Below are 24,968 nucleotides of genomic sequence, written 5' to 3' on the forward strand. Positions count from 1 at the left end.
AATCGCGATTAATCACATCCAAAATAAATGTTTTTGTTTACATAATATATGTGTGTGCACTGTGTATATTTATTACGTATATATAAATGCAAACACATGCATGTATATATTTAAGAAAAATGTTTATATATTAAATATATTTATATATAATATAATAATATAAATGTATATGCATGTAAATATTTTCAAAATATATACTGTATGTGTGGGTATTTATATATACATAATAAATAAACACAGTACACACACATATATTATGTAAACAAAAACTTTTATCTTAGATGCGATTAATCGCGATTAATCGTTTGACAGCACTAATTTATACATTTAATACAGCTTTTTTTGAAGGAATAGCATAAAGTGTAACGTAAACATCATTACTGCTTGTTATTTATTAAATAAGTACAGTACATTTTTGTTCATTGCCTCCTAAATCAAACGTAATGGACAGCAAGAATTTGGTTATTTTCTAATAAATGTTTTTACTGGCCCCTTATAAGCCAAATCTACTGAAGTAATATGTGTCTTTCCCGCTGGTTTAGATTGAATCGATTGAATCAGAGGCTTTGATTTCGTATTATGAGACATGTGGTGGAAATATGTTCTGATGGGACTGCTATATTGGTATATGTTAGGGTCAACTTTACTGAAGTTTTGTGGAGACTGAGTAACATTTTGTTTGACGTTTTGATATCTCGATTGATAGGCCTGATCCAGTGTTTTGTCATTTGCGTATATCAGTGTTATGAATCTGGATGATCTGACGAGGAGAGGTCTGTACCTGAGTGATATTCCTCTTCATGACGCCACCCGTGACCTTGTGCTACTGGGGGAGCAGTTTCGCGAGGAGTACAAGTTGACCCAGGAGCTGGAGATCCTGACCGACCGTCTGCAGCACACGCTCCGAGCCCTGGAGGATGAGAAGAAGAAGACAGACAGGTCAGTCCTCTGCGGAAGCCCGTTTAAAATAAAAAAAGTTTGTATCTCACAAATCTAACTTTTAAGTCAGATATAAGCTGGCAATTGCGATTTACAAAGTCAGAACTGTGTGATATAAACTTGCAAAAGTCCAATTCTGAGGAAAAAAATACTATTTTCTTACAACTGCGAGTTTATATCTCACAGTCTTGACTATATAACTCGCAATTGCAACTTTATATCATGCAAATATTACTTTATGACTCGGACTTAATTCTGACTTTATTTCTCAGAATTGCAAGTCTTGCAGTTCTGATTTCATAACACACAATTGCGATTTTATATCTCACAATTTTGACTATATAACTCGCAATTGCAATTTTATATCATGCAAATATGACTTTATGACTGGCTTTATTTCTCAGAATTGCAAGTCTTGCAGTTCTGATTTCATTACACACAGTTGCGACTTTATATCTCACAATTCTGACTTTATAACTCGCAATTGCAACTTTGTATCACGCAAATATGACTTTATGACTCAGACTTAATTCTGACTTTATTTCTCAGAATTGCAAGTCTTGCAGTTCTGATTTCATTACACACAGCTGCGACTTTATATCTCACAATTCTGACTTTATAACTCGCAATTGCAACTTTGTATCACGCAAATATGACTTTATGACTCAGACTTAATTCTGACTTTATTTCTCAGAATTGCAAGTCTTGCAGTTCTGATTTCATAACACACAATTGCGACTTTATATCTCACAATTTTGACTTTTAAGTCAGATATAAGCTGGCAATTGCGATTTACAAAGTCAGAATTGTGGGATGTAAACTCACAATGGTGAGTTATGAAGTTTGTGAGTTACGTTTTTCCTCTGAATTGAGTGATATAAACTTACAATTGTGACTTTTTCTTAGATTTGCATGATTTAAACTTGCAATTACACGTTATAAAGTCAGAATTGTGAGATATAAACTCACTATTGCGAGTTATGTATCTTGCAATTCTGTCTTTTTCTCACAATTCTCACTTCTTTTCTCAGAATTGTGAGATATAAACTTGCAAAAGTCCAATTCTGAGGAAAAAAATACTATTTTCTTACAACTGCGAGTTTATATCTCACAACCTTGAGTATATAACTATATGACTATATAACTCGAAATTGCAACTTTGTATCACGCAAATATGACTTTATGACTCAGACTTAATTCTGACTTTATTTCTCAGAATTGCAAGTCTTTCAGTTCTGATTTCATAACACACAGTTGCGACTTTATATCTCACAACTCTGACTTACAGTATATCTTGCAGTTCTGACTTTATTTCTCAGGACTGCAAGTGTGTATATCACGCAATTCTGAGAAAAGTCAGGAAAAAAGTAAAGGAAAAAAAGAATTCTGAGATGTGAATTCGTAAAAAAAAAAGTCAGAATTGTGAACATCCTACATCATTCTGATTTATTTTTAAGGGTTGAAGGTTGTAAATATAAAAATATGGTCTTATGGCTATGTTATGAGATATATTGCTGCACCAATAAAACTCTACTCCAATTCGGTGTTTAGAACTTGTTTAGACGTATTCACATACATTTTTAAACATTTTTAAACATTTAAACATGGACTGTAAATATTATTATGCAATGGTACCTGGATTATTTTATATAGCAATAAATACTGTTGTTTGGAAAATTGAATGAACTCAGAATGTCTTTATCCTGAAGTTTTGTGTGTTATGTTCCGTATTTATGTCATTCATTTTCGTTTTCTATTCTTACTAGTATCTACTGTAGATGATAATCAGTAGAGACCCACAATCCGGAAAGTGCAATAACACAGCCAGGGAAGATGTCAAATCAAAGAGAATTAAGTTATTTTCATCTTTTCATCAGTTTAGTTTTTACTGGCCATAAAAGTGGGCTCAGGCTTCATTTTGGCCAATTTTAGCTTAGCCCATTTTCCAGTTACACATGGAACCCAACTCGATGGTGATTATTATTATTATTGAATATGTAAGTACAATTAGGGATCTCAAAGTTAACGCCTTAACCTATTGGTTTAAATGAAATGTTTTTGTGAAAGCAAGCCAACTCGCTTGACCTTTCCCGATCCTGTCCCCCTCTCTCACATCACTTCCTGTTCTGTCGAAATAAATGCATAAAATTCCACAAATAAATCTTTAATAAAAAAGATAATTCTTATATATATTAATAAATTAAGTAGTATTAACTTAAGCCATTAAATTATTGATTCAAATTAGAATTAAACATTAAAAAAAAAAAAAAAACATCTTTAATTAATCTTTACCATTCGAAAAACTTTATTGTTTTCTATATCTTGGAAATAAATATGAGCACACTACATTTTTGTATGAAAATGTATAGTTAGAGGAAGATTTCAGTGAATTCAGCTGTAATAGATTAATCATATTCCTTGCAAAAATATCATGAGATTAAACGTAGTATTGTTCAATTTCCGATATATGTGACCCTGGAGCACAAAACCAGTCTTAAGTGTCAATTTTTCAAAATTGAGATTTATAATCATCTGAAAGCTGAATAAATAAGCTTCCATTGATGTATGGTTTGTTAGGATCGGAAAATATTTGGCCGAGATACAACTATTTGAAATCTGGAATCTGAGGGTGCAAAAAAATCTAAATATTGAGAAAATCATCTTTAAAGTTGTTCAAATGAAGTTCTTAGCAATGCATATTACTAATCAAACATTAAGTTTAGATATATTTACAGTAGGAAATTTACAAAATATCTTCATGGAACATGATCTTTACTTAATATTCTAATGATTTTTGGCATAAAAGAAAAATCTATAATTCTGACCCATACAATGTATTGTTGGCTATTGCTACAAATATACCCCAGCGACTTAACACTGCTTTTGTGCTCCAGGGTCACATATTTTTTATGCTTCTTCCCATCCCTTCTTCACTGAATGAAAACCTTTGAGAGTCTGTGTGGGGCTTACAATAATTTCCCGAGAAATAAAATAAGCGGCTCATCTCCTCTGCATGTCATCATTACCTTTGTACAGTAATCTGTAAATTACATTACATGTCAATCAGACCATCTCTTCCTGTCTAAATGGGCGTTTGATGGAAACAGACTGTAGTCTGATCCGAGACCATGTGCGAGACCCGGATCCAGACCAGTACACTGAGTAATACGACTAAGGTCAATTTTAGCTCTAATGACTAAGGCCCAAACCTAGATGGCAACCTAAAGCCCTAAGCTCTGAGTCTGTAGTTTGGTGATATAATGCCGCATAGACTGTCGCAAGGCTTATGATAAAAAATAAGCGTGATATTGGTTTCGCTGATTGATCGTTTCCCCTGCGTATAGCTTTTTAAGATGGAAAATGAGGCTGTATTTGCGCTCTCCATGGGGAGCCTCGGTCTGTGAGCTCTGTGTTTGTTTTTATAAAACAGAGAGTTCCGGTGCTTGATTGTGATTGGCTGAGCCACGTTTGAAGCTGTTGTAAATAACTCTACAAAGTAACATACACCTTTGTTTACGTTTGTGTGTTGCTCGGCAACCACTTTGTTGCAACCACAACTGTTTCTGAGGAGCTACATTGTTTGGTGGAAGAATACTGTTTTTATTAATATCATTACACTTTATTTGCTCTGTTTTATTTTGTGAAACCTTACTACATATATGGAATAACCGTTTTATAAAAGCAATAAGCCCTGTGAAGCCGTGGTTTACAGTGAATTTATAACAGCTAAGGGGGTATATATTATAACTCCGCTTCTCATCGTACCTAACAACGCCCCTTAGCTGTTATAAATTCATTGTAAACCACGGCTTCACGGGGCTTATTGCTTTAATTAAATCTGCTGGAGAACCTTGAACATCACCAGAGACCTTCTCTGTCATCCACACAGACAGTAAATACCAGCTAGAGCTACACGGCCGCCTGTGTGCAAGTGTTACATTTTAGAATTTAAAACATGACTGGAATTCCGAGGAATGGGCTCATAATTTTCATACACATTTGAATACGGACTAGGTTATTTTCTCATTTGTGTTGCAAATTACATTGCTTTGAGTAACTGACGTGTGGTTATGTCCTGGTAAGCATGTTTTTTATAGTTCATTTCAAATTTACATTCTTGTTTTTTTCAGTAGTGTTAGGTCACATACATTTCTTGGAAACCTGTGACTTGTTGATAACAGGTAAACAAATGGGCCGTGTTCTGAATGTGCTGAATAGTGCAGCCTTATCTTCACTAGCAGGTGTCCTGCACTGAAACTTGCATTTTTCAGTTTAATCAGTTCCTCAATTCAAGCCTCAAAACTGCTTAAGTTTCCTTAAAAAAAAATGAGGAAAACATATCTCTTGGTTTCATTAGTGAAAAGTTCTCAATATTTTCTATGCAACACTGAACCGCAATTTCTTTAATGAAATATACACACTATTTTTAATTATCACCTTAATTTTTTACAGTTTTTCTCAATTGCTTTGGCACATTTTTCGAAACAATCTTAACATTCTCTAAACTGTGAGTGCAAATGTCACAACTGTTTGCTGGAACTTCAGAACTTTATTGCATGTCTGCAAAATGTAGTTACTCACCCAAAACATTTCAAGAATTGAGCCAAAGCAATTGAGAAAAACTGTAAATGAAAATTACAAGACCCATGATTAATTTTTTACAGTGTTACTGGGCAGACTGGGAGTCTGAGATGAAGAACATTTGCTGCCAAAAGCAGCATTTTATTGTGCAGCAGTAATATGCCAAAAACATATTACTGTTCAAAAGTTTGGGGTCAATAAGAAAAAAAAAAAAAAGTCAATACTTTTATTCAACAAGGATACATTCTTGTAAACTGATTTAAAAAAACATAAATAGATTAACAACGCTACAAAAGATTTATATTTAATGTATAGATAGATAGATAGATAGATAGATAGATAGATTCATATATAGATAGATAGATAGATAGATTCATAGATAGATAGATAGATTCATAGATAGATAGATAGATAGATAGATAGATAGATAGATAGAGCTGTGATGTTGGCTTTCATCAGTTGTATAACTGAGAGATCTGAAGTGCCTTTTGATTACAGACGTTAGTATTTGTGTTTTCCCATCAGCAGTACAGAATAAGAACCGAACAGATGTGTGAATGTCTAAATGTAGAGAGCCAGTACTCAAACTACTCTGGATAATTAGCACTCAACCTTCTGGGAAAGTACAGTATGTAAAAATGTAGAAATGATGCGCATTATCCCATGGTCAGTTGAAGTGAATTTCACAAAAGGATTCATTTTGTATTAGATTAAATAATATAGGTATTCTAACAACTGAAGTAAACAAATGCATCGCTTTGAATGACTACAACAAATGTGACAGATTTCCCATCCAGTGACATTGAATGCAATGAATGCGTATTTTTCAAGAGTGCACATGATAATGATGATGCCTCTTTGTTTCAGATTGCTGTATTCGGTTCTACCTCCGTCTGTCGCCAATGAACTTCGGCACAAGCGGCCCGTGCCTGCTAAACGGTACGACAACGTGACCATTCTTTTCAGCGGCATCGTCGGGTTCAATGCGTTCTGCAGCAAACACGCATCAGCAGAGGGAGCCATTAAAATCGTCAATCTGCTCAATGACATCTACACCAGATTTGACATTCTCACGGATTCTCGGAAGAATCCTTATGTGTATAAGGTGAGTGAATTTCAATCTGGAACTTGACATTTGGATCCGCGTTTTTGTTTAGTGCTTGAGGATTGATAGACGCATTAAAAAACCTTTGTAACCATGCTCGCAGACATAGACGGAGATATTTTTGGCCATATCCAGAGATCTTCAGCACACAACAGAAATAACTCTATGATTGTGACTGGGCTAAAAATATCTTGACAAAAATGACAACTCTTGTCAAATATGTGTTAGCCACAAACGTTAACGCATTATAACTTGCAAGGTGCAAAATATAAAAATCTACTGTAATTTCAAAGTCACTTTCAGCAAGCTAACAGTAATAAAGTGTCACTGTGTACAAAAGTTCAGCTACAAAGTTCAAAGACAAAAAATCTTTATGATGCATCGTTTTATGATAAATCTTTTATGACGTTCCTAATTAATAAATGAATGACTATATTTAGAGCAGGGTGTGAAGCTTCTTTTAGGTCAAGTGGCAGATTGAATCTTATGTGGGCTGATTTTTTTATTTATTAAACTTTGCTTTAGGCAACACAGAGTGCATATAAAAATACTGGGATACAAGAGAAGCACATTGAATTTACTAATTAAATTCACCAGAGGCTTTAATCAAACAACAATACTGATATATTTGATAACTTTGGCTTTAAGCTACAGTGAACATTAAAAAAGTTTTTGTAGCTTTGCAGAAAAATTGATGCCTTTTTCTTCAAGGTACTTTATAAGCATAAAATCTTTTATGCATTGATTTCTGTACAAAATGGCTTGTCACTTGTTTTTCCGTTCTTGTCCTGTGGTGTATTGTAAGCATTGTATCTGCCTTACTGTTACATGAATGCTTTGTTTCTGTCTCTTTGTGTTTTCCCCATGACCAAGTTTCATTCTGTTCACCTGTTGCCTCGTTAATTAACTCATCAGTTCCTTTGTTTGCTTCGTGTACTTTAATCCTTAGCTCTCCCTTTGTCTCTGTCTGTCTTTTGCAAGTTTGTTTCCGCTAATTAACTGAGCTTTGAATGCTCTATACCACAGTGGCTGTGATTTTACAATGTTTTTTTTTTTCTTCTTTCTACCTGTCCATGTTGTCATGTTTACTATGAGCGGAAATCAACTGAACAGTTGCATCACCCACAAATCCAGTTTCAGCTGAAAGTGCAAATTCATGCACAGGTGCCAGATGCTACGTGTAATTACTACTTCTGCTTTAAAATGTGAGCTATAATACTCAAGTTTAGCTTAAAATAGAATGTTGTGAATTTATCATACCCATAAAAAAATCATAGTAATTTTCAAATAATTTCACATGCTGGATTTAGAACTTCCAGAACAACCATTAACAGCCATGGTTTTGTTTTTTCTGTAGATTTATTAACTTTCTGTGCCTTTTAGCCGGTACTTTATCACCAACACATCATGTACAATGCTCTCTTAAAAACAAGGGCATGAGAACATGTCCTTGATTTACGTCCTAGGCGTAGAATGCACTTCATGTAGCTTTGCTAACTAAACAAAGCGGACAGGTAGAATTTCAAGGCTGGCTCATCAAAAAAAGCAATATTTACTTTAAGCCAATTGTATCTACATGATCCAAAGGTCTCATGAAGGACTGGGCTCTCTCTTTAGACGTTGTTGTGATGGGTATGAGGTGGGAGAACAAAACACGAGGAGTTAAACTGGCAACATTTGCAGTGTGCATTGTCAGGAAAACTTGGATGAATCAAAAGTGTCCTAAAATTGGCTATCTTGGATGATAGCTTCATTTTGTAATTTTATTTGGCTGTATTCATATCACAAATTAAGACCAGTTGTTATCTGACAGTCAAGGCCACAAAATATCGTTAAATGGTTTAATGAGTCAGTTAAATTAATTTCTCATCTTGGATATCCATTAATCAATACATGATGATTAAAAATGTTAAGTAAATACACTGCCTGACCAAAAAATTTAAAAAAAAATAAAAATAATAATAATAATAATAATCACCGTTTGGATTTAAATAAGTGAATACTGAAGAGTCTAGGATTGGATCATTGTTGCAGTGATTAATACATTTCTGGCATGTTCCTTTTAAAGGTGCTGTATTTAATTTTTTGACTGTCATAAGGTATAAAAATACCATAATATGTTTGCAGATATTTAGAAAACAAGTTCACAAACTTGTTTCTCTGAAAAATAACGCTACAGCCAGTTATTCTGCTTTAAATTGTGCGTTCCTTGTCGGGATGTCTGGTTTTGTTTTGGTCTGTGTGACTCTGCCCACTGCCAGTTTAACCAATAGGATTTCCACACGCCGGGTTGCCAGTTGGTGGAAAACACAGCGTATTGCAGCCATGGAAGCCAGCAAACGAACTGAGTCAGAGATCGTAGATTCTACTCGACCTAAAAAGCCTCGGCATCCAACTAAAATAAAGCTCTTTGACCAGAGGCATATTAAAACACAGATAAATCAACTCATCAACTTACAGTGTAAGGCTCGTCGCCTTCCAATTTTTTAAATGGGGTTACGGTCAGGACTCTGGTGGCCAGTCTTTCACAGTTTGAGCCTGATGAATTTTTGCATATGGAATATGTTCATGGTTACGTCTTCTGACACGGTTGTTTGAGAAATGAAAAGATACACACTGCATCAGTTATGGTTAAATAATTGTTGCCAAACACACAACATGCCAGAAACATATTAATCACTGCAATAATGATTCAATCCTAGACTCATCTGTATTTGCTTATTTAAATCCAGATGGCTTTTTTGGCCAGGCAGTGCATATACATGTTGTGCAAATATTATTGCATCAGGTAGGTTAGTGTTAAATGTGTTAAATATAAAATTGGGCTAGGAAACCTAAAATATCCCAGTGTAGCTCCTTTGAGGTTCATTGTACCCGCAGGCACATTAGCTATTTTTTTTGGTCTCTGGTTTTAAACCATCTCTCTATTCTCTGACAGGTGGAGACTGTTGGTGATAAGTACATGACCGTGAGTGGTCTTCCGGAGCCCTGCACCCATCATGCAAAATCCATCTGTCACCTGGCCCTGGACATGATGGAGATCGCTGGACAGGTGAAAGTAGACGAGGATCCTGTGCAGGTGATCACTTTTCTTGACCCAGATACAAGTTTAAACAAACAGAACATTTTTTCACATTTTTATGCATGAGGTTCTTTTATTGCAGAACATCTTATCAGCTCCACACTGTAAAAAAAAAATTCCGTAAAATTTACGGTAAAAAAATGGCAGCTGTGGTTGCTGGAATTTTACCGTAAAAAAAATATGGTAGCAACCTTTTAGGTTTTACGGTTTTAACTTAAATTTACTGTTAAATACCGTAATTTCATTAACTGATATAATGTTAATATACCATATACCAACGTGAAACTGAAATAATGCAATAAACATTAATTTAACAACATTAGGTGTGACACACAACCCTAATATACAAAACTGATAAGAAAAAACTAAGAAGAAACATAGTTATTTCAACAAAAAAAACATCAAATTTGAAATGTAACGCAGGGAATTCTGGGAATGTCAATTTACGGTTATTCACTGTAAATTATACGGTCTTTTTCACTTTCAAAAACGGTATACTACCGTAAAAACGGTACGTGTCGGTAATGTCCAATACAGTTTTTCACCGTATATAGTAGGGGAATTTACCATTAACCATTTAACAGGTTTTTACTGTAGCATTTTTACAGTTTTTACTGTTAAATTCACGGTATTTTTTTATAGTGCAGGATAACGGAGTATCATTTTCATTCTCAGAATAGCTGAATTATGTGGACGCAAAATTAGAAAAGTATTTGCTCAAATCTTGTCTTAGCCTGCTGACTGTAAGATTGAGTCTATGTAACAGAGAACATTACAGCGTCGTCACATGAACAAGAATGTCCAGTGCTTTACTAATTATCAGTACTGTTGGAATGCTGAACCAATCAAATTAGACCAGGGGTTCTCAAACTTTTTGGGCCTCTTAAAGTGAAGAAAAGTTCCCAAAGACCCCCTCAAACAGTGATTAAGCATATGCTTACTACAGTTTGTATTCTTTGATGTCACTGGAACTTCTGTTTTCATTTTTCTGGATTCTGCTTTTTCCGCTTTCATTTTTCTGGATTTCATTAAATTGTAGTAATCAAAATTAACACATCTAATTAGCTGAAATCATAAAACGTATCAAATGTAACAACAGTTTCTTTGCTTATGTATATAAGTATAATGTATGCATAGATTCTGTGTTTCCTGTTTTAATTTTTTCTGGATGTATGATTTAATACAAATTTATTATCAAAAACAGAGTTAATCAGATGAAGGCATAAAACATTAACTTTTAAAATGTAATCAAATGAAGATTTAAATGTTAATATTTAAACACAAAAGAAAATAGAATTAAATAAAGTTTTAATAATTGTATTATTATTATTATTATTATTACTTTGAGATGTACATTTATTTCTGTCAAAATTTCTTCAAGTTAAACTGACTTTTATTTTGATGGGTTGTTGTGAAGACAAGTTGTGTGTATGTGATATGCCGACTACACTATAGAGATTTCATTAAGTGTACAGCACTACTTTTGATTTATTCATCCAAGATTTGACAAATTCCGAGACATTCCATGTCTTACAGTAAATTCCATTTTTAGGATTGGATTCCGTGATTCAGTCAGCCACACTGTTAAAAAAAAAATCACAATATAATACATATGGAAGCCCATTTTTTACCACTGAATAAAAAATAAAAAAGGTAATTGTGACTTTTTATCTCACAATTCTGATTTTTTTTTCTAGCAATTCTGACTCAGAATCGCGTGATATAAACTTACAATTCCGAGAAATAAAGTCAGAATAGCGATTTTCTCAGAATTGCATGTTTATAACACAATTCTGACTTTACAGCATGCAATTGCGAGTTATAAAGTCAGAATTGTGAGAATTCAGTCAGAATTCAGTGGTGGAATTCCATATAATACACAAGTATATACTGGTCATTGTGTATTTATAATTGAATGCATAAATAAATCCTGAATGTTTAGACTTGTTTAATGCGCTGCCTCATAGCATCAATTAAATGACATATCTTGCATATTTTGTGCACCCACCCACCATGCTGTCCTTCATGAAACACCCCCATCATAACACATGTTGCTGCGCTTTAGCCAGTGTATTAAGGATGCTTTATGATTTCTAAGAATAGCTCTAGAATGCATCTCAGAGGTGTTCGACGTGTCTGCGGTAAAGTCTCTTTAAAGGCTCTTTTGTTTAACCAGACGGCACAGGTATGTTATTATATGTGCGACTGTTGAAGATGTGCCTCTGGAACACTAAGAGCATCTAAATTAGAGAGACGACTGTATTAAGCGAATGGCACGGACACTTTCACTCACACACTCACACAAAAAACACACACACACATGTTGTGTTTCCATGTTTTATGGGGACATTCCATAGGCGTAATGGTTTTTATACTGTACAAACTGTATGTGCTATCGCCCTACACCAACCCTACCCCCTAAACCTACCCCTTACAGGAAACTTTGTGCATTTTTACTTCCTCAAAAAAACTCATTCTGTATGATTTATAAGCTTGTTTCCTCATGGGGACCTCAAAAATGTCCCCACAAGGTCAAAATTGACTAGTATTACTATCCTTGTGGGGACATTTGGTCCCCATAACGTGATAAATACCAGGTACACATACACACACACACACACACACACACACACACACACACACACACATATTGCTTCAGCTCATGAAGTTAAAAGAATAGTTCACCCAAAAATGAAAATTTGCTGAACATGTATTCACCCTCAAGCCATCCAAGATATAGAGGAGTTTGTTTCTTCATCAGAACAGATTTGAATAAGACTTCAGAAAGAGCTGATAAAAACATCACAATAATCCACAACATGACTCCAGTTAATGTCTTATGAAGAAAATAGCTGCATGTTTGTAAAAAACAAGTCCATAATCTATAATAACACTTCCTCCAGTGAAAAAGTGCCCTGTTGTTCTCTAACATCAAAATCCTCCAACATATCTGTTTAGAATGGCTTTGGACTGTTTTTTTTGCTTGTAAACAGTGGTTAATCTGTACATATTTCTCTTCTGGTTCAGATAAGACAACTTTTATAGTGGCAAAAACAAAATCTGCACTATATATATATATATATATATATATAGTTGTATTTTTTTAAATAAAAATAAATAAAAAACATTGTTGGACTGTATTGTATAGTTTCTATACCATTTTTTCCCACTGTGTTTGTATAAAGTCACGATTGTAAGAAAGGTCTTCTGTATCAACAAAAAGGACTTTATAATATAAAATATAATATAATATAATATAATATAATATAATATAATATAATATAATATAATATAATAAATATAATATAATATAATATAATATAATATAATATAATATGCGACCCTGCAGCACAAAAGCAGTGTTAAGTCGCTGGGGTATATTTGTAGCAATAGCCAACAATACATTGTATGGGTCAAAATGATAGATTTTTCTTTTATGCCAAAAATCATTAGGATATTAAGTAAAGATCATGTTCCATGAAGATATTTAGTAAATCTCCTACCGTAAATATATCAAAACTTAATTTTTGATTAGTAATATGCATTGCTAAGAACTTCATTTGGACAACTTTAAAGATGATTTTCTCAATATTTAGATTTTTTTGCACCCTCAGATTCCAGATTTTTTAATAGTTGTATCTCTGCCAAATATTGTCCTATCCTAACAAGCTTATTTATTCAGCTTTCAGATGGTGTAAAAAAATTGACACGGTTTTGCGGTCCAGGGTCACCTATAATATAATATAAAAAAGAAAGATTTTTGTGTGAATAAATTGAATGTTGTTTTTGTGTTGTTTCGGTTCAGGTGTTTGCAGTCGGTGGAAAACGCTGATCCTCAGTTTCGTTTGGAGTACAGAGGACCTGTAACCATGAAAGGAAAAAAAGAGCCAATGAAAGTGTGGTTTCTCTCACGTAAGACCTAACGGACGCGTAAAAGACAGTTTTTAGTGTGTTAGTGCACTAATGTGTGTACTCTGGGTGCCAACTATTGAATTGATTTAATACAGAAACATCTGAATAAATACATGGTACAGATACTCTATGCAACATGCAAACGTGCTCATCAAGTGTTTATTTCCATCATTTTATAGCAGAGTATGCGACAGTATTCAGATTTTGTTTTTCATGACTGAGCAAAACAAGTTATTTCACTTTGTCTGTATTTAGAGTGTTCGAAATACCTAAAACACTGTTTTTGTTTTAATTGTGCACATTAATTGAGAAATAAACCTGCAGATGTTCAGAGTCACATGTATTATATTGGAAATACTCTATAATTAATTTCGCTAGACGGATGCATGCTGTAAACAATAAAAACGCCTGCACATTGGAATCATATTTACACTCTTACATTGCATCAGAGAATTTGCCAAACATGACGATATAAGCTATTTTAAGATCACAATTTAGTATATGCTATTGTGTTGCTATGAGGAGTCGTTACTGCGTGAATGAATAGATTCTAAACGAGTTTCTATGTGAGTATTAACCATTTGAAAAGTGCATCCGTTTGTATTCGAGTTTGTATTCATTGAATCTCACAGATAGAGCTCTGTATCGTAAACCTGTCACGTCACGATGCTTTTCTGTGCACTGCTGTTTGCTGTATATATTTAAGTCTTGTATTAAAATGTTATATAAAAGATCTGCATAGTCTGGTTGGTTGGAGTTTTCTTATTCGGTTAAAAATATTCATGAGCGCTTCATTTTATGCCCCTAAATATATTCATAAGTCTGTCTAATTGAAATACAAACATGCAGTCAAAACATAAACATAGTCAAATCACCGGAGAAATATCGGCTTTTTACAGTCAGACATTAATAAATACTAAAGCACACATGAATGAGGCAACGTCCCAATATTTTTAATATTTACACTTCCATCTTAGAGAAATCATCTTTCATTTGTAGATTATTGATTGTGTAGTTAATCATTATCTTCTGGACATAAACACCGTGCCATGTGCAGCAAGACAACTGATTATGTCATAAAAAGATTAAAACATCATAGAAACAATCTGTTTTGAAATGGGTCTGAACTAAACGTCAATGGGAAGATAGCATGACTTCATCCGGATTAATAAACAACCTTTCATGTTTCACAGAAGAAAACGTGCAGGAATAAAGCAGATCATTTGCAGCCTTCAGTGTATGAACATGACTTAAAACCACATATGCAAGCAATAAATAAATAAATTAAACAACTAAATGGTAACACTTTAGTTTAGGGAGCAATTTTCACTATTAACTAGAATATTGGCTGTTTATTAGAATTTATAAAGCACATATTAATGCCTTATTCTGCAAAGATCCCTTAATCCACCCAATACCTAAACTTAGACTAAAGTAATTATGCAGAAAATTCAGCTTTGATCACAGAAATAAATTACAGTCTAATGGATATTCACATAGAAAACAGCTGTTTTAAATTGAAATAATATTTCACTATTTTTAATATATTTTTGATCAAATAAATGCAGCCTTGTTGAGCATAAGAGACTTCTTTTAAAGAACTCTTATTAACAATTTTTACAAACCGTATCACTCTTATTTTAGTTAAAATTATTAACATTTTGCAGACTCTGCAAGGTAAACGTATAACCACAGCTTTTTGAACTTTTTTATTTATTTATCATAAATTAGTTTTCAGTTGAAAGCTTTTCTTATCTTTGCTTTCAATGGGACGATACCAAAGGTCTTGCAATGGGACGATAGCAAAGGTCTTCAGAGGTCTCATTATATTGCGCTGTTGAGAGATTAAGCCTGAGGTAATGATCAAATAAAGCATTATCAGAGATTATCATGTCTCTTGATATCGCTTTATCTTGTCGTGGAGTCTCCAGATGAAATTTCCACACCGCATGTTGCTTTGATTTCATATCTGGCAGGCCTTGTACAATTATTGGCTTAAATGTGACCCTGGACCACAAAACCAGTCATAAGGGTCAATTTTTCGAAATTGAGATTTATGCATCAGCTGAAAGCTGAATAAATGAGCTTTCCATTGATGTATGGTTTGTTATGATAGGACAATATTTGGCCGAGATACAACTATTTGAAAATCTGGAATCTGAGGGTGCAGAAAAATCTAAATATTGAGAAAATCATCTTTAAAGTTGTCCAAATTAAGTTCTTAGCAATGCATATTACTAATCAAAAATTAAGTTTTGATATATTTACGGTAGGAAATTTACAAAATATCTTCATGGAACATGATATTTACTTAATATCCTAATGATTTTTGGCATAAAAGAAAAATCTATCATTTTGACCCATACAATGTATTGTTGGCTATTGCTACAAATATACCCCAGCGACTTAACACTGCTTTTGTGCTGCAGGCTCACATATGTACATTATTAGTAAATATGCCTCAGCTCTTCTCACTCAATATTTGAATCACTAAGCAGAAAGAGTGAACGCTGGTGAGTTATGACATACAGAGAAGAAAAGCCATGCAACTTTCACCATTCTCAATAGGGTTAAAAAGCACAACAGAAGTCGAATTACACTTAAATACTAAAATGCATTGCTTAAACACACCATTCATAGTTTCACCGTTCAACTAGTGAACAGACACACCGTACACAGTTTAAACAGCAAACAATTCAGATAAAAGCAGGACAATACAAGCGAGCGCTTGTTCTTACGGAACGACTTGAAGCCTCAATCAATGAAGAAGCGAGGCATGTTGGCATGTGTGATGCATGGTGAGATTTATACTCTGAGCTTTACTCAGCCACATCAGCATGAAGATAATACTCCGATAAGAGACTCGCGCAGGTATAAAAGACAGACTCGGGGTAAAGTTAGGCCACCGTCAGGATCACAGCAGTCTGTCATCATGGCCTTCAACGGGACCTGGAAAGTCGACCGCAATGACAACTACGAGAAGTTCATGGAGGAAATGGGTAAGTGGACATGAATGCTGCTGGAATCTTCTCTTTCTGAACCTGTTGAGTGATTCAGCGGGTCATTGTTTATGAGGTGCACGTGTACTGCATGTCTTCAACAGGCATCAACATGGTTAAGAGGAAACTAGCGTCTCATGACAACCTGAAGATCACTGTGGAACAGACCGGAGACAAGTTCCACCTGAAGGAAGTCAGCACTTTCCGAACGGTGGAAATTAACTTTACTCTAGGCGTCAACTTTGAATATTCCATGGCAGACGGCACTGAGCTCACAGTAAGCACAAGAGGCGTTTTCAGTCTTAGACACTCTGAAGGTTCTTTATTTCAATCCGTGATTCTATAAAGACCCTTTTAACGTCCTTGGAACCATTGCACAAAAAGGTTCTTTACAGCGGAAAGATTGTATAAAGCGTTCTTAACACTAAATAGGCATGCATATGGTTATTTTGAGAAATATATTTGGGAACCCAAAATGGTTCGTTGCTGCAAAAAGCTCCTTTTATTTTTAAGCATGTACACTCTCAGGGGAAAAAAAAGGTACAAAAGCTGTCACTGGGGTGATACCTTTTCAAAACGTACACTTTTGTGCCTTGTTTAGCCTTAAAGGGTGCGTATGTGTACTTTAAAGGCACATATTTGGAAAAGTGCACCACTTCAACATTTAGATAATATGTACACTTTTAGGTATTAATATGTACCTTTAAGGGTAAATAAGGAAAAGGTTCCGCCCCAGTGATGGCTTTTGGACCTTTTTTTCTGAGTGTGTAATGATCAGGCGCAAAAGTTGAGATGCATGTTGAGCAGTTCTGAATTTAGATGCTGTACATTATCTCTTTTGTGTTAAATCAGCGCCAAATGTACATTTACTGAATGCTGCGAACTGATGCTTTTCTAATGTTCACGCCTATACGAGCCTCCTGAAGAAGCAGTCTGTCACAGATCGACTCGACCTATCGCTGCTCAGTTCAAAATGAGTCTGACCTTTGACCTTCTGGTTGCAGGGATCCTGGGTCATGGAGGGTGACACGCTTAAGGGGACGTTCACACGCAAGGACAACGGAAAGTTGCTAATAACAACCAGGAAGATCATCGGTGAAGAACTTGTACAGGTGAGCTGCTGTTCAAGACAAATCCTCAGATCAAACTTTGTAAATGCTGTGAACTTGTGTTGCCTTACGCTTTTTGCTTGCAGGCCTATACCTATGAAGGAGTCGAGGCCAAGAGGATTTTCAAGAGGGGTTAAAATTATCCAAAAATTCCAAATGACAACTCTATTGAAACTCTATTGAAGGATATTCAACCTGATAAGTGTTTTAACAATTGGCAGCCCTAAAGTTTACAAAGCATGTATGTATTGCACTGTGAGTTTTCATATTTATGGTAATAAAGCCATTTTTACATCCGTTTTTGTTTTTATGCAGTATGTGTTGTGAGTGAAATTGTCGAATGAAATTATTTCAACTAGAAGGTACATTTTTAAGAAGTAAAAAATAAACACAAAGAAGCAGGTTGCATCAGTGATTGAACATTTGAGGTTTATTAAACAAAGAATAAAAATAACTGCATAGACATCTCCAAAAATATATAGCGGATATCATTTTACATTATTCATTTACTCTGAATCATGTCAATATTTTGCATGAAAAAAAATTGCATGAAGGCACTCCACACACAACCTCTAGGGAGCATGTACAAAGGACCATTTGCATTGAAATTAAAGTCAAGGACACACTCTTTGTCTTTAAGACTAGGAAAACTGTTTCTTTTAGATGTATATATACTGTATTAGCTGTCACAATTCAGTAAAAGATAATCAACGGATTCGATATTCAGCATAAAGTGGTCATTCCTGTTCACAAGCAATTACTAATTCAAGTCAAAGTGCATACTGCCCCCCTGTGGATGGCTCTTAGAAGATACTTGAGTGTCACAAATATGATCCATATTTGTTCAACTTCTTTGGCAATTCTCTTGCATTACGGCTCAGTGGGTCACCAGGACCTGATGAGAAAGAAGACTGATTATACGGCATTGTGTTTACATACACATAGTTGGAGAACGGATGGATGTTTTTAAATACATAAGGTACCTGTCAAAAGTCTGAACACACCTATTCATTCTTTATTATTATTATTATCTCAAAGCACATTTTCACAAACTAGTCAACCTATGGCTAAATTCAGAGCAGCACACCAGTGTTATTTTAGTATTATATATATACTATTATAGTTTTTATTAATATTAGGGATTAGCTTAGTTATCCTTTTTATTAGTTTTCTATTTAGCTTTATTTTTTTTATTTTATTTCAATTTTAGTATTTTAACTAATTGGTAACACTTTACAATAAGCTTTATTAGTTAACATGAGCTAATCATGAACAATACTTCTACAGCATTTATTAATCTTAAACATATTGCTCATATTGTAGCTTAAAACCAGTTAAACTCTGCGGACCCGGATACGGGTCCAAAATGACGTAAAAAATGTTTATGCTTCATTTACATAGCCTTCCTTATATGGTATCAGCCCATATATGGGTTCATTTGAAAGCTTGGAGTGTCTCTGACTGCACTCTAGAATCTAGATACAGATTTTAAACATTGTATTGCAGTAAAGTAGACGACTGATATTTATCTCAGCCATTATGATCTATGACTTTACAAAATAAAGATTGGTTAACATTAGTTAGTATGCATCATTAACTAACTCTGAACAACTGTTTTACTGTATTCAGTAATTCAGGTTCAAATAATAATCATTCATTGCTCATCTATAAACTGATTATTAATAATAAGATTCATGTTAATTTTATACAGTGACACTTTAGTTTAGGAAGCAATTCTCATTATTAACTAGTAGCTTAGTAGTTTACTAGCATGCATATTATTGTCTGTTTATCAGTACTTATAAAGCACATATTAATGCCTTACTCTGCATGAGCATATTTTAGATCCCTTAATCCTAAACCGCATAGCTAAACTTAACAACTAGCTTACTAACTATCAATAAGCAGCACATTAGGAGTTTCTTCAAGCAAAAGTCAGTTAATATTTAGTGAGAACTGGACTGTTTATACAACTTTATACAAATACACTAGCACTTTCTTATGTGTAAATTAATATGAATCTAAATTAATTCATTCTCTAAATGTGTTCATTGCTAGTTTGTGTTATTTAATGCAATAACGGTAACACTTTATTTTAAGGTGTCCTTGTTACACGTTACATCTACTTACTATTATAATAACAATTAATTATGCATAATTGCATGCAAGAAACCCTAATCCTAAACCTAGCCATATAGTAAGGACATGTAGTTAATTAATATTACTCAGTACTTAAATGTATAATTACATTGTAACAAGCAAACCTTAAAATAAAGTGTAACCGCAATAACTAATAAATGTTATTAGTTATTACAAAAATAGTGCTTTTTAAACTCGTGGATTTGGACCGACAGAAAAAAACAATATCTGAAGATTTAGTGAGAACTTACCATAACTTTCACAAATATCCATGTTCATCCAGCCCTTTTGAAGTGAAAGGGTGCCATTTAGCAGTGGGCTTACTGTTGCTATTGCCTGGAAAAAAATCATTTAGTTTAGTTAAGCTACTAACTACAGTTAACGAGTTATTAAATACATGCACAACTGTTCAAAAGTTTGAGATCAGTAAGATAAGTAAGGATGGGATGTATCAAAGTGAACTAAAGTGCCAGTAAAGACATCGCTAATGTTACAAAATGAACACATTTCAAATAAATGCCGTTCTTTTGAACTTTCTAATCAAAGAATCCCGAAAAAAAATGTATTTCAGATTCCACAAAAATATTGTGCAGCACAACTGATAATAATCAGAAATGTTTCTTGAGCAGCAAATCAGCATATTAGACTGATTTCTGAAGATCATGTGACACTGAAGACTGCAGTAATGATGCTGAAAATACAGCTGCGCATCACAGAAATAAATTACAGTTTAACATACATTCACATAGAACACAGCTATTTTAAATAGTAATAATATTTCAGAATATTGCAGTTTTTACTGTATTTTGGATCAAATAAATGCAGCCTCGGTGAGCAAAAACTTTTTTCACAATATTACTGTATTTTTGATCAAATCAATTTGAAGAGACTATTCTTACTGACCCAAACTTTTGAACACGATAGCCTCTCAATGACTGAATGAGGAGATCAGCGGAGCTTTAACACACCAGAGTCGGGCTTATTTTTGGCACGCTCAGATTGTCCCGTGTCTCTCCCGTCCTTCACAGCTCCTCTGGGCTCAGGCATGGAGAGGACTAGCGGCCTCTGGTGGTGATACTTTAGTCTGTAGGTGTCTGTCATACAATTATCCACCGAGAAATAAGTCGTCAGTGCTACTCCAGATGCTGAAGCCGACGGCTTATCCCAACCACAAGACACCTGCTCCCCTCTCTCCTGGTCCGAACCCGATTTTGAGCTCGCGTCTGATGAGCTCGGGCACGTGCCGTTGATTTCCATTCGCCTGGTGGCATGACGGAAGGGTGGCGTCTTTATCTCGATGGGTCGCTGAGCATGTTTGGAGTGAGTTTGCATGGATGGAGCTGTGGCTGGCTCCTCTCTTGGCTGCGGAGGAGCTGGAGACTTGTGCGGAGCGACTTCACTGATGCTGGAACGATACGCACTGTCCTCCTGCTCTGAAAGAGGGTTCGTGAGTTCATCAGAACTGTTACACTCTGAACTGTTGATCTTGTCCAGGCGGCGCAGGAGAGGGCTTTCTGGGCTGTGGTGCCATCGCATGGAAACTTCTTGCTGCTCTGCTTGAAGTTCGCCGGCTGATGGGTCTTTCTCTGCGTTGCTCCCTTTCCTCGCACCACAGGAGGAGTATCTCAGCTTCCTTCTGTGAAGCATGAACACATATGTGACCCTGGAGCACAAAACCAGTCATAAGGGTCAATTTTTTGAAATGTAAAGACAAAGCCTGTGAATACCTTGAACTTGGGCTGCCCTTCATGAGATGTTCTTTGTTCTTTCCCTGAATTTTAACCAAATGCTTACCTGAGGGAACAAAATGTGCAATCATTTATTTTTTGAAACATGAAACAGACAATCAAGCCTCGAAAGGCGAATTTTTGCATCTCTGACAAGGGTGTGTAACAACTGCCAAAATCGCCCTACACACTCACTAGGACACATCCTACTCACTTATTTATAGACAGACTATTCATCTCTTTCCTGCTGAGCTCCATGTGAGGATAAAGCCACAGGATACAACATGTGCTCCAAGTCTAAGCTTATGGAATACATTTTACACTTAATGATGTTTTTGTGTTTTTTACTTTCACAGTGTTCCTGTAAGTCTCTCTCTTTACCGAATGTGTGCTGTCCTACTGCCTTCTGGTGCTTTTCCCTTCACTAAGAAGGGGCTTCTGGGACACAGACGTGGTTCGGAAATACATGCAGATTTGAAAGACCGAGATATCAAGGAGTGTGTGCAATTTAAGCTTCATAAAGCATTCGTTTTTCTCTCTTATCTTTGTGTTCCGACGTAATGCATCAGTGTTTAGTGGGGCAAAGTGTTTTACATTTTAAGCTGCTTCTGTCTCTTCTCGCAGCGCGGGAGGAGAGAGAGGGATTTTCTCAGGCTTTGGCATGCTACTACCATGGAATTACTGAGAATTACAGTTGCGTAAAATCACAAAGTGATTTTGACGGAGCTTGGTTTCATATGTAGCTGAAACTAAAAGACCGTTTTGAGCGCATGCTACACGATGGGATGCCAAATGTGACATGAAATGCTCATTCTGTGAATGGAATATGCATTTAGATAAAAGATGTTATGTCCTCTACAGAATGAGCATTTTGTGACATTTTGCGATTCGTGAAATGGAATGTACAAATGCATTTTGTGACATTTTGTTCACGAAAGGTGTTTTTCGTTTAATAATTTTGTGCACAAAATGAAGCATGGATCTTAGTTGCTACTGTCAAATGCATTAAGGTATAACTGAATTTGTTATAAAATTTGTGGGATTTTGTGTCACGTAATTCATTCAGTCCATGGAATTAGTTACTAATTACTAAATTACAAAGCACAGAAAAATAAAATTTGCTTTTTGGGCTTTTCCCCACTTTTTACATGTGCATGGACTACCGGATAGGCAGAGACTACGACATAACCGTTGGTTGTAAAATGTTAAAAAAAGCAAATTAACTAATCTGAAAAAATATTATACTTTGGACCAACTTTAAAAAAAACTAAACAACAACAAAAACAACAAAGAAATGTGTTACTTTGTTAAAACTTTAAGCCAAATTTATTAGTTTTTCTCAAATTATATTTACGGTTTGGTCAAACATTACATTTTGATTTGATGTTAAGCAAACATATTTATTTTTCCAAAGACAAAAGCATTCATACAAAGTAAAAATAGAATTTATTTATAAAGACCATATACTTAAATAATATATTTTCTTTAGACATAAGCCAAAATGTTACTTATAAATGAATAGTTTACCCAAAAATGAAAATCTATCTTCTACAGTGAATGGGTGCCGTCAGAACGAAAGTTTAAACAGCTCCATCGATTAATGTCTTGTGACACAAAAAGCTGTATTTTTTGTAATACAATTTGCTTCCGGCTAAAATACAAATCCATAATAACGCTTCCTCCATTAAAAAATTAGTCTGGTCTGAATCAGGAGAGAAATCTGCACAGATCAAGCCAAAACAGCTCTAAACAAATATGTGGCTGGATTTTGATGTGAGAGACAACAAGAGATGCACTTTTTCACTGGAGGAAGCATTATTATGGATTATGGACTCTATGGTATTTTAGTTAAAAGTGTCTAAATGCTGGATTAGTTTCAGCTTTTGTCTTCTCCACATGTTAACTGATGGACTGGAGTGCTGTGGATTACTTGTTGATTATTGTTATTTTTTATCAGCTCTCATTCTGACGGCACCCATTCACTGCAGAGCATCCATTGCTGAGACACTGATGCAATGCTACATTCCTCCAAACCTGATGAAGAAACAAACTCATCTATATTTTGGAGCTTCCGCTACGCCTAAGTCATCCCCAGGTATAAAACGGGGGCATGAGCACACATCTCCTATACTTATTCATGATTTATAGTTCAAACTCTTGCTCTAAATTTAGAAAAGAGAGACACTTTGAACAAATGAAACGATGCAATGATGCAGCGTCGAAACCATGATTTTGACTATACATGGGCAAACAAGAGATGATGCCATGGCGTATTATCAATACTCACTGTGGTACAGTGGAGAACGCACTGCCTCCGTTTTGGCATCACCTTGATTATTATGGCCTTGATCCCTGAGGAAATACATCACTGAATCAAGACCAAGGTATCCAAGTTACACACTTATCACGACGTAATTTCTCCTACCTGAGGTGCTGTGCATCTTGACGGAGTCTGAGCTCTTTGCCCGTGAAGTTCTCCACACCTGGAGAGTCAGGATTGGTGGAACCATTGCTCAACCTATCGCTGCTCTCGTATCCTGATTCTGTCCTCTGGATCGTCCAGTTATCGCTCCGCTGTGCTACATGCGCTCCACCTTTAGGCTTCGTCACCATCGTCTGTCGCTGAGACTCCTGGGAGCTTTGACTTTCAGTCTCCAAACGCAAGTCATCTTCATAAATAGTCATCAGACCTTTTTGTTTTTCCTTCATCAGTCCTCTCTCATGGCCAAAGCGATGGACACGTCGAGGGCTCCCAGGCTGCTGCTGCTGACGGTGTTCCAGTTCGCTCAGCACGCTGTCTACATTCAGGACCTCTCGCACTGGTCTCCATGACGGCTTGGCCTTGCCACGCTCAGATGAAGATTCAACGTGAGGACTGGCGCCAGTGGCCGCTGCCTGGTTAGAGCGGGACTCCTGCGGTGAAGCGCGAGGATGGGCTGAAGAAGGCTCGGCTCGAGAGACTCGTGAGGGGAGAGTTCTGTGTCTCTGGTCCGAATGAAACCTCGGGCCATTCTCAGGGGGAGAAGATGATCGAGGATATGGCATATCTAAAAAACAACAATAATAATAATAATAATAATAATAATAATAAATAAATAAAACATTATTTTAATTAATAAGTAATTCAAATTATATGTAGTCCAAAATGTATAAATGTCTTAACACAATATGCAAAAAAAAAACAAAAGCATCTGACAAAAAAGGGTTGTGTGTAAAATTGTAAAACTGTTGATATATTGTTCAAAATAAAGATACTTTCTGGTTGTCATATTTTGTGACACTTGAGAGGATCTGGCTATATAGTCACCTTGATTTAACAGGTTTAACACCTTGATTTAATTTTTACAGTGGCATAAAATGTATTTGGAAAACAAA

General features: G+C 35.3%; 3 protein-coding genes across 5 annotated transcripts in view; 2 read left to right on the forward strand and 1 right to left on the reverse strand.

The window, feature by feature from the left end:
* Nucleotides 1-13,574, forward strand: part of LOC107700265 (guanylate cyclase soluble subunit beta-1-like) — a 27,661-nt gene extending 14,087 nt beyond the window's left edge. Inside the window, exons 10-12 of the mRNA XM_016501870.1 lie at nt 6,388-6,625; nt 9,564-9,732; nt 13,513-13,574. Coding sequence (XP_016357356.1) covers nt 6,388-6,625; nt 9,564-9,732; nt 13,513-13,574 — 469 coding nt within the window. The remainder of the gene's footprint in view (nt 1-6,387; nt 6,626-9,563; nt 9,733-13,512) is intronic.
* Nucleotides 13,575-16,513: 2,939 nt separating this feature from the next.
* Nucleotides 16,514-18,019, forward strand: LOC107700317 (fatty acid-binding protein, intestinal-like). Its single transcript, XM_016501943.1, has 4 exons — nt 16,514-16,618; nt 16,723-16,895; nt 17,623-17,730; nt 17,814-18,019. The coding sequence occupies exons 1-4, from the start codon at nt 16,552-16,554 to the stop codon at nt 17,862-17,864; spliced, it is 399 nt and encodes a 132-aa protein (XP_016357429.1). The 5' UTR covers nt 16,514-16,551; the 3' UTR covers nt 17,865-18,019.
* Nucleotides 18,020-18,142: 123 nt separating this feature from the next.
* Nucleotides 18,143-24,968, reverse strand: part of LOC107700316 (inactive ubiquitin carboxyl-terminal hydrolase 53-like) — a 25,790-nt gene continuing 18,964 nt past the window's right edge. For all 3 annotated transcript variants that reach the window (XM_016501941.1, XM_016501940.1, XM_016501942.1), the window contains 6 exons: nt 24,019-24,640; nt 23,881-23,945; nt 21,594-21,660; nt 20,835-21,502; nt 20,118-20,202; nt 18,143-18,622 (listed from right to left, as the gene is read on the reverse strand). In XM_016501941.1, coding sequence (XP_016357427.1) covers nt 20,126-20,202; nt 20,835-21,502; nt 21,594-21,660; nt 23,881-23,945; nt 24,019-24,640 — 1,499 coding nt within the window. In that variant the 3' untranslated portion in view covers nt 18,143-18,622; nt 20,118-20,125. The remainder of the gene's footprint in view (nt 18,623-20,117; nt 20,203-20,834; nt 21,503-21,593; nt 21,661-23,880; nt 23,946-24,018; nt 24,641-24,968) is intronic.

The sequence above is a fragment of the Sinocyclocheilus anshuiensis genome, unplaced genomic scaffold (assembly GCF_001515605.1).
Source record: "Sinocyclocheilus anshuiensis isolate Anshui unplaced genomic scaffold, SAMN03320099.WGS_v1.1 scaffold326, whole genome shotgun sequence".
NCBI lineage: Eukaryota > Metazoa > Chordata > Actinopteri > Cypriniformes > Cyprinidae > Sinocyclocheilus > Sinocyclocheilus anshuiensis.

Bases quoted from the DNA above. Each gene is read 5' to 3' on its own strand.
- LOC107700317 (XM_016501943.1), top strand. From the start codon at position 16,552: ATGGCCTTCAACGGGACCTGGAAAGTCGACCGCAATGACAACTACGAG. The intron at 16,619-16,722 runs GTAAGTGGACAT...TGTCTTCAACAG, and splicing joins GAAGTTCATGGAGGAAATGG to GCATCAACATGGTTAAGAGG. The intron at 16,896-17,622 runs GTAAGCACAAGA...TTCTGGTTGCAG, and splicing joins CAGACGGCACTGAGCTCACA to GGATCCTGGGTCATGGAGGG.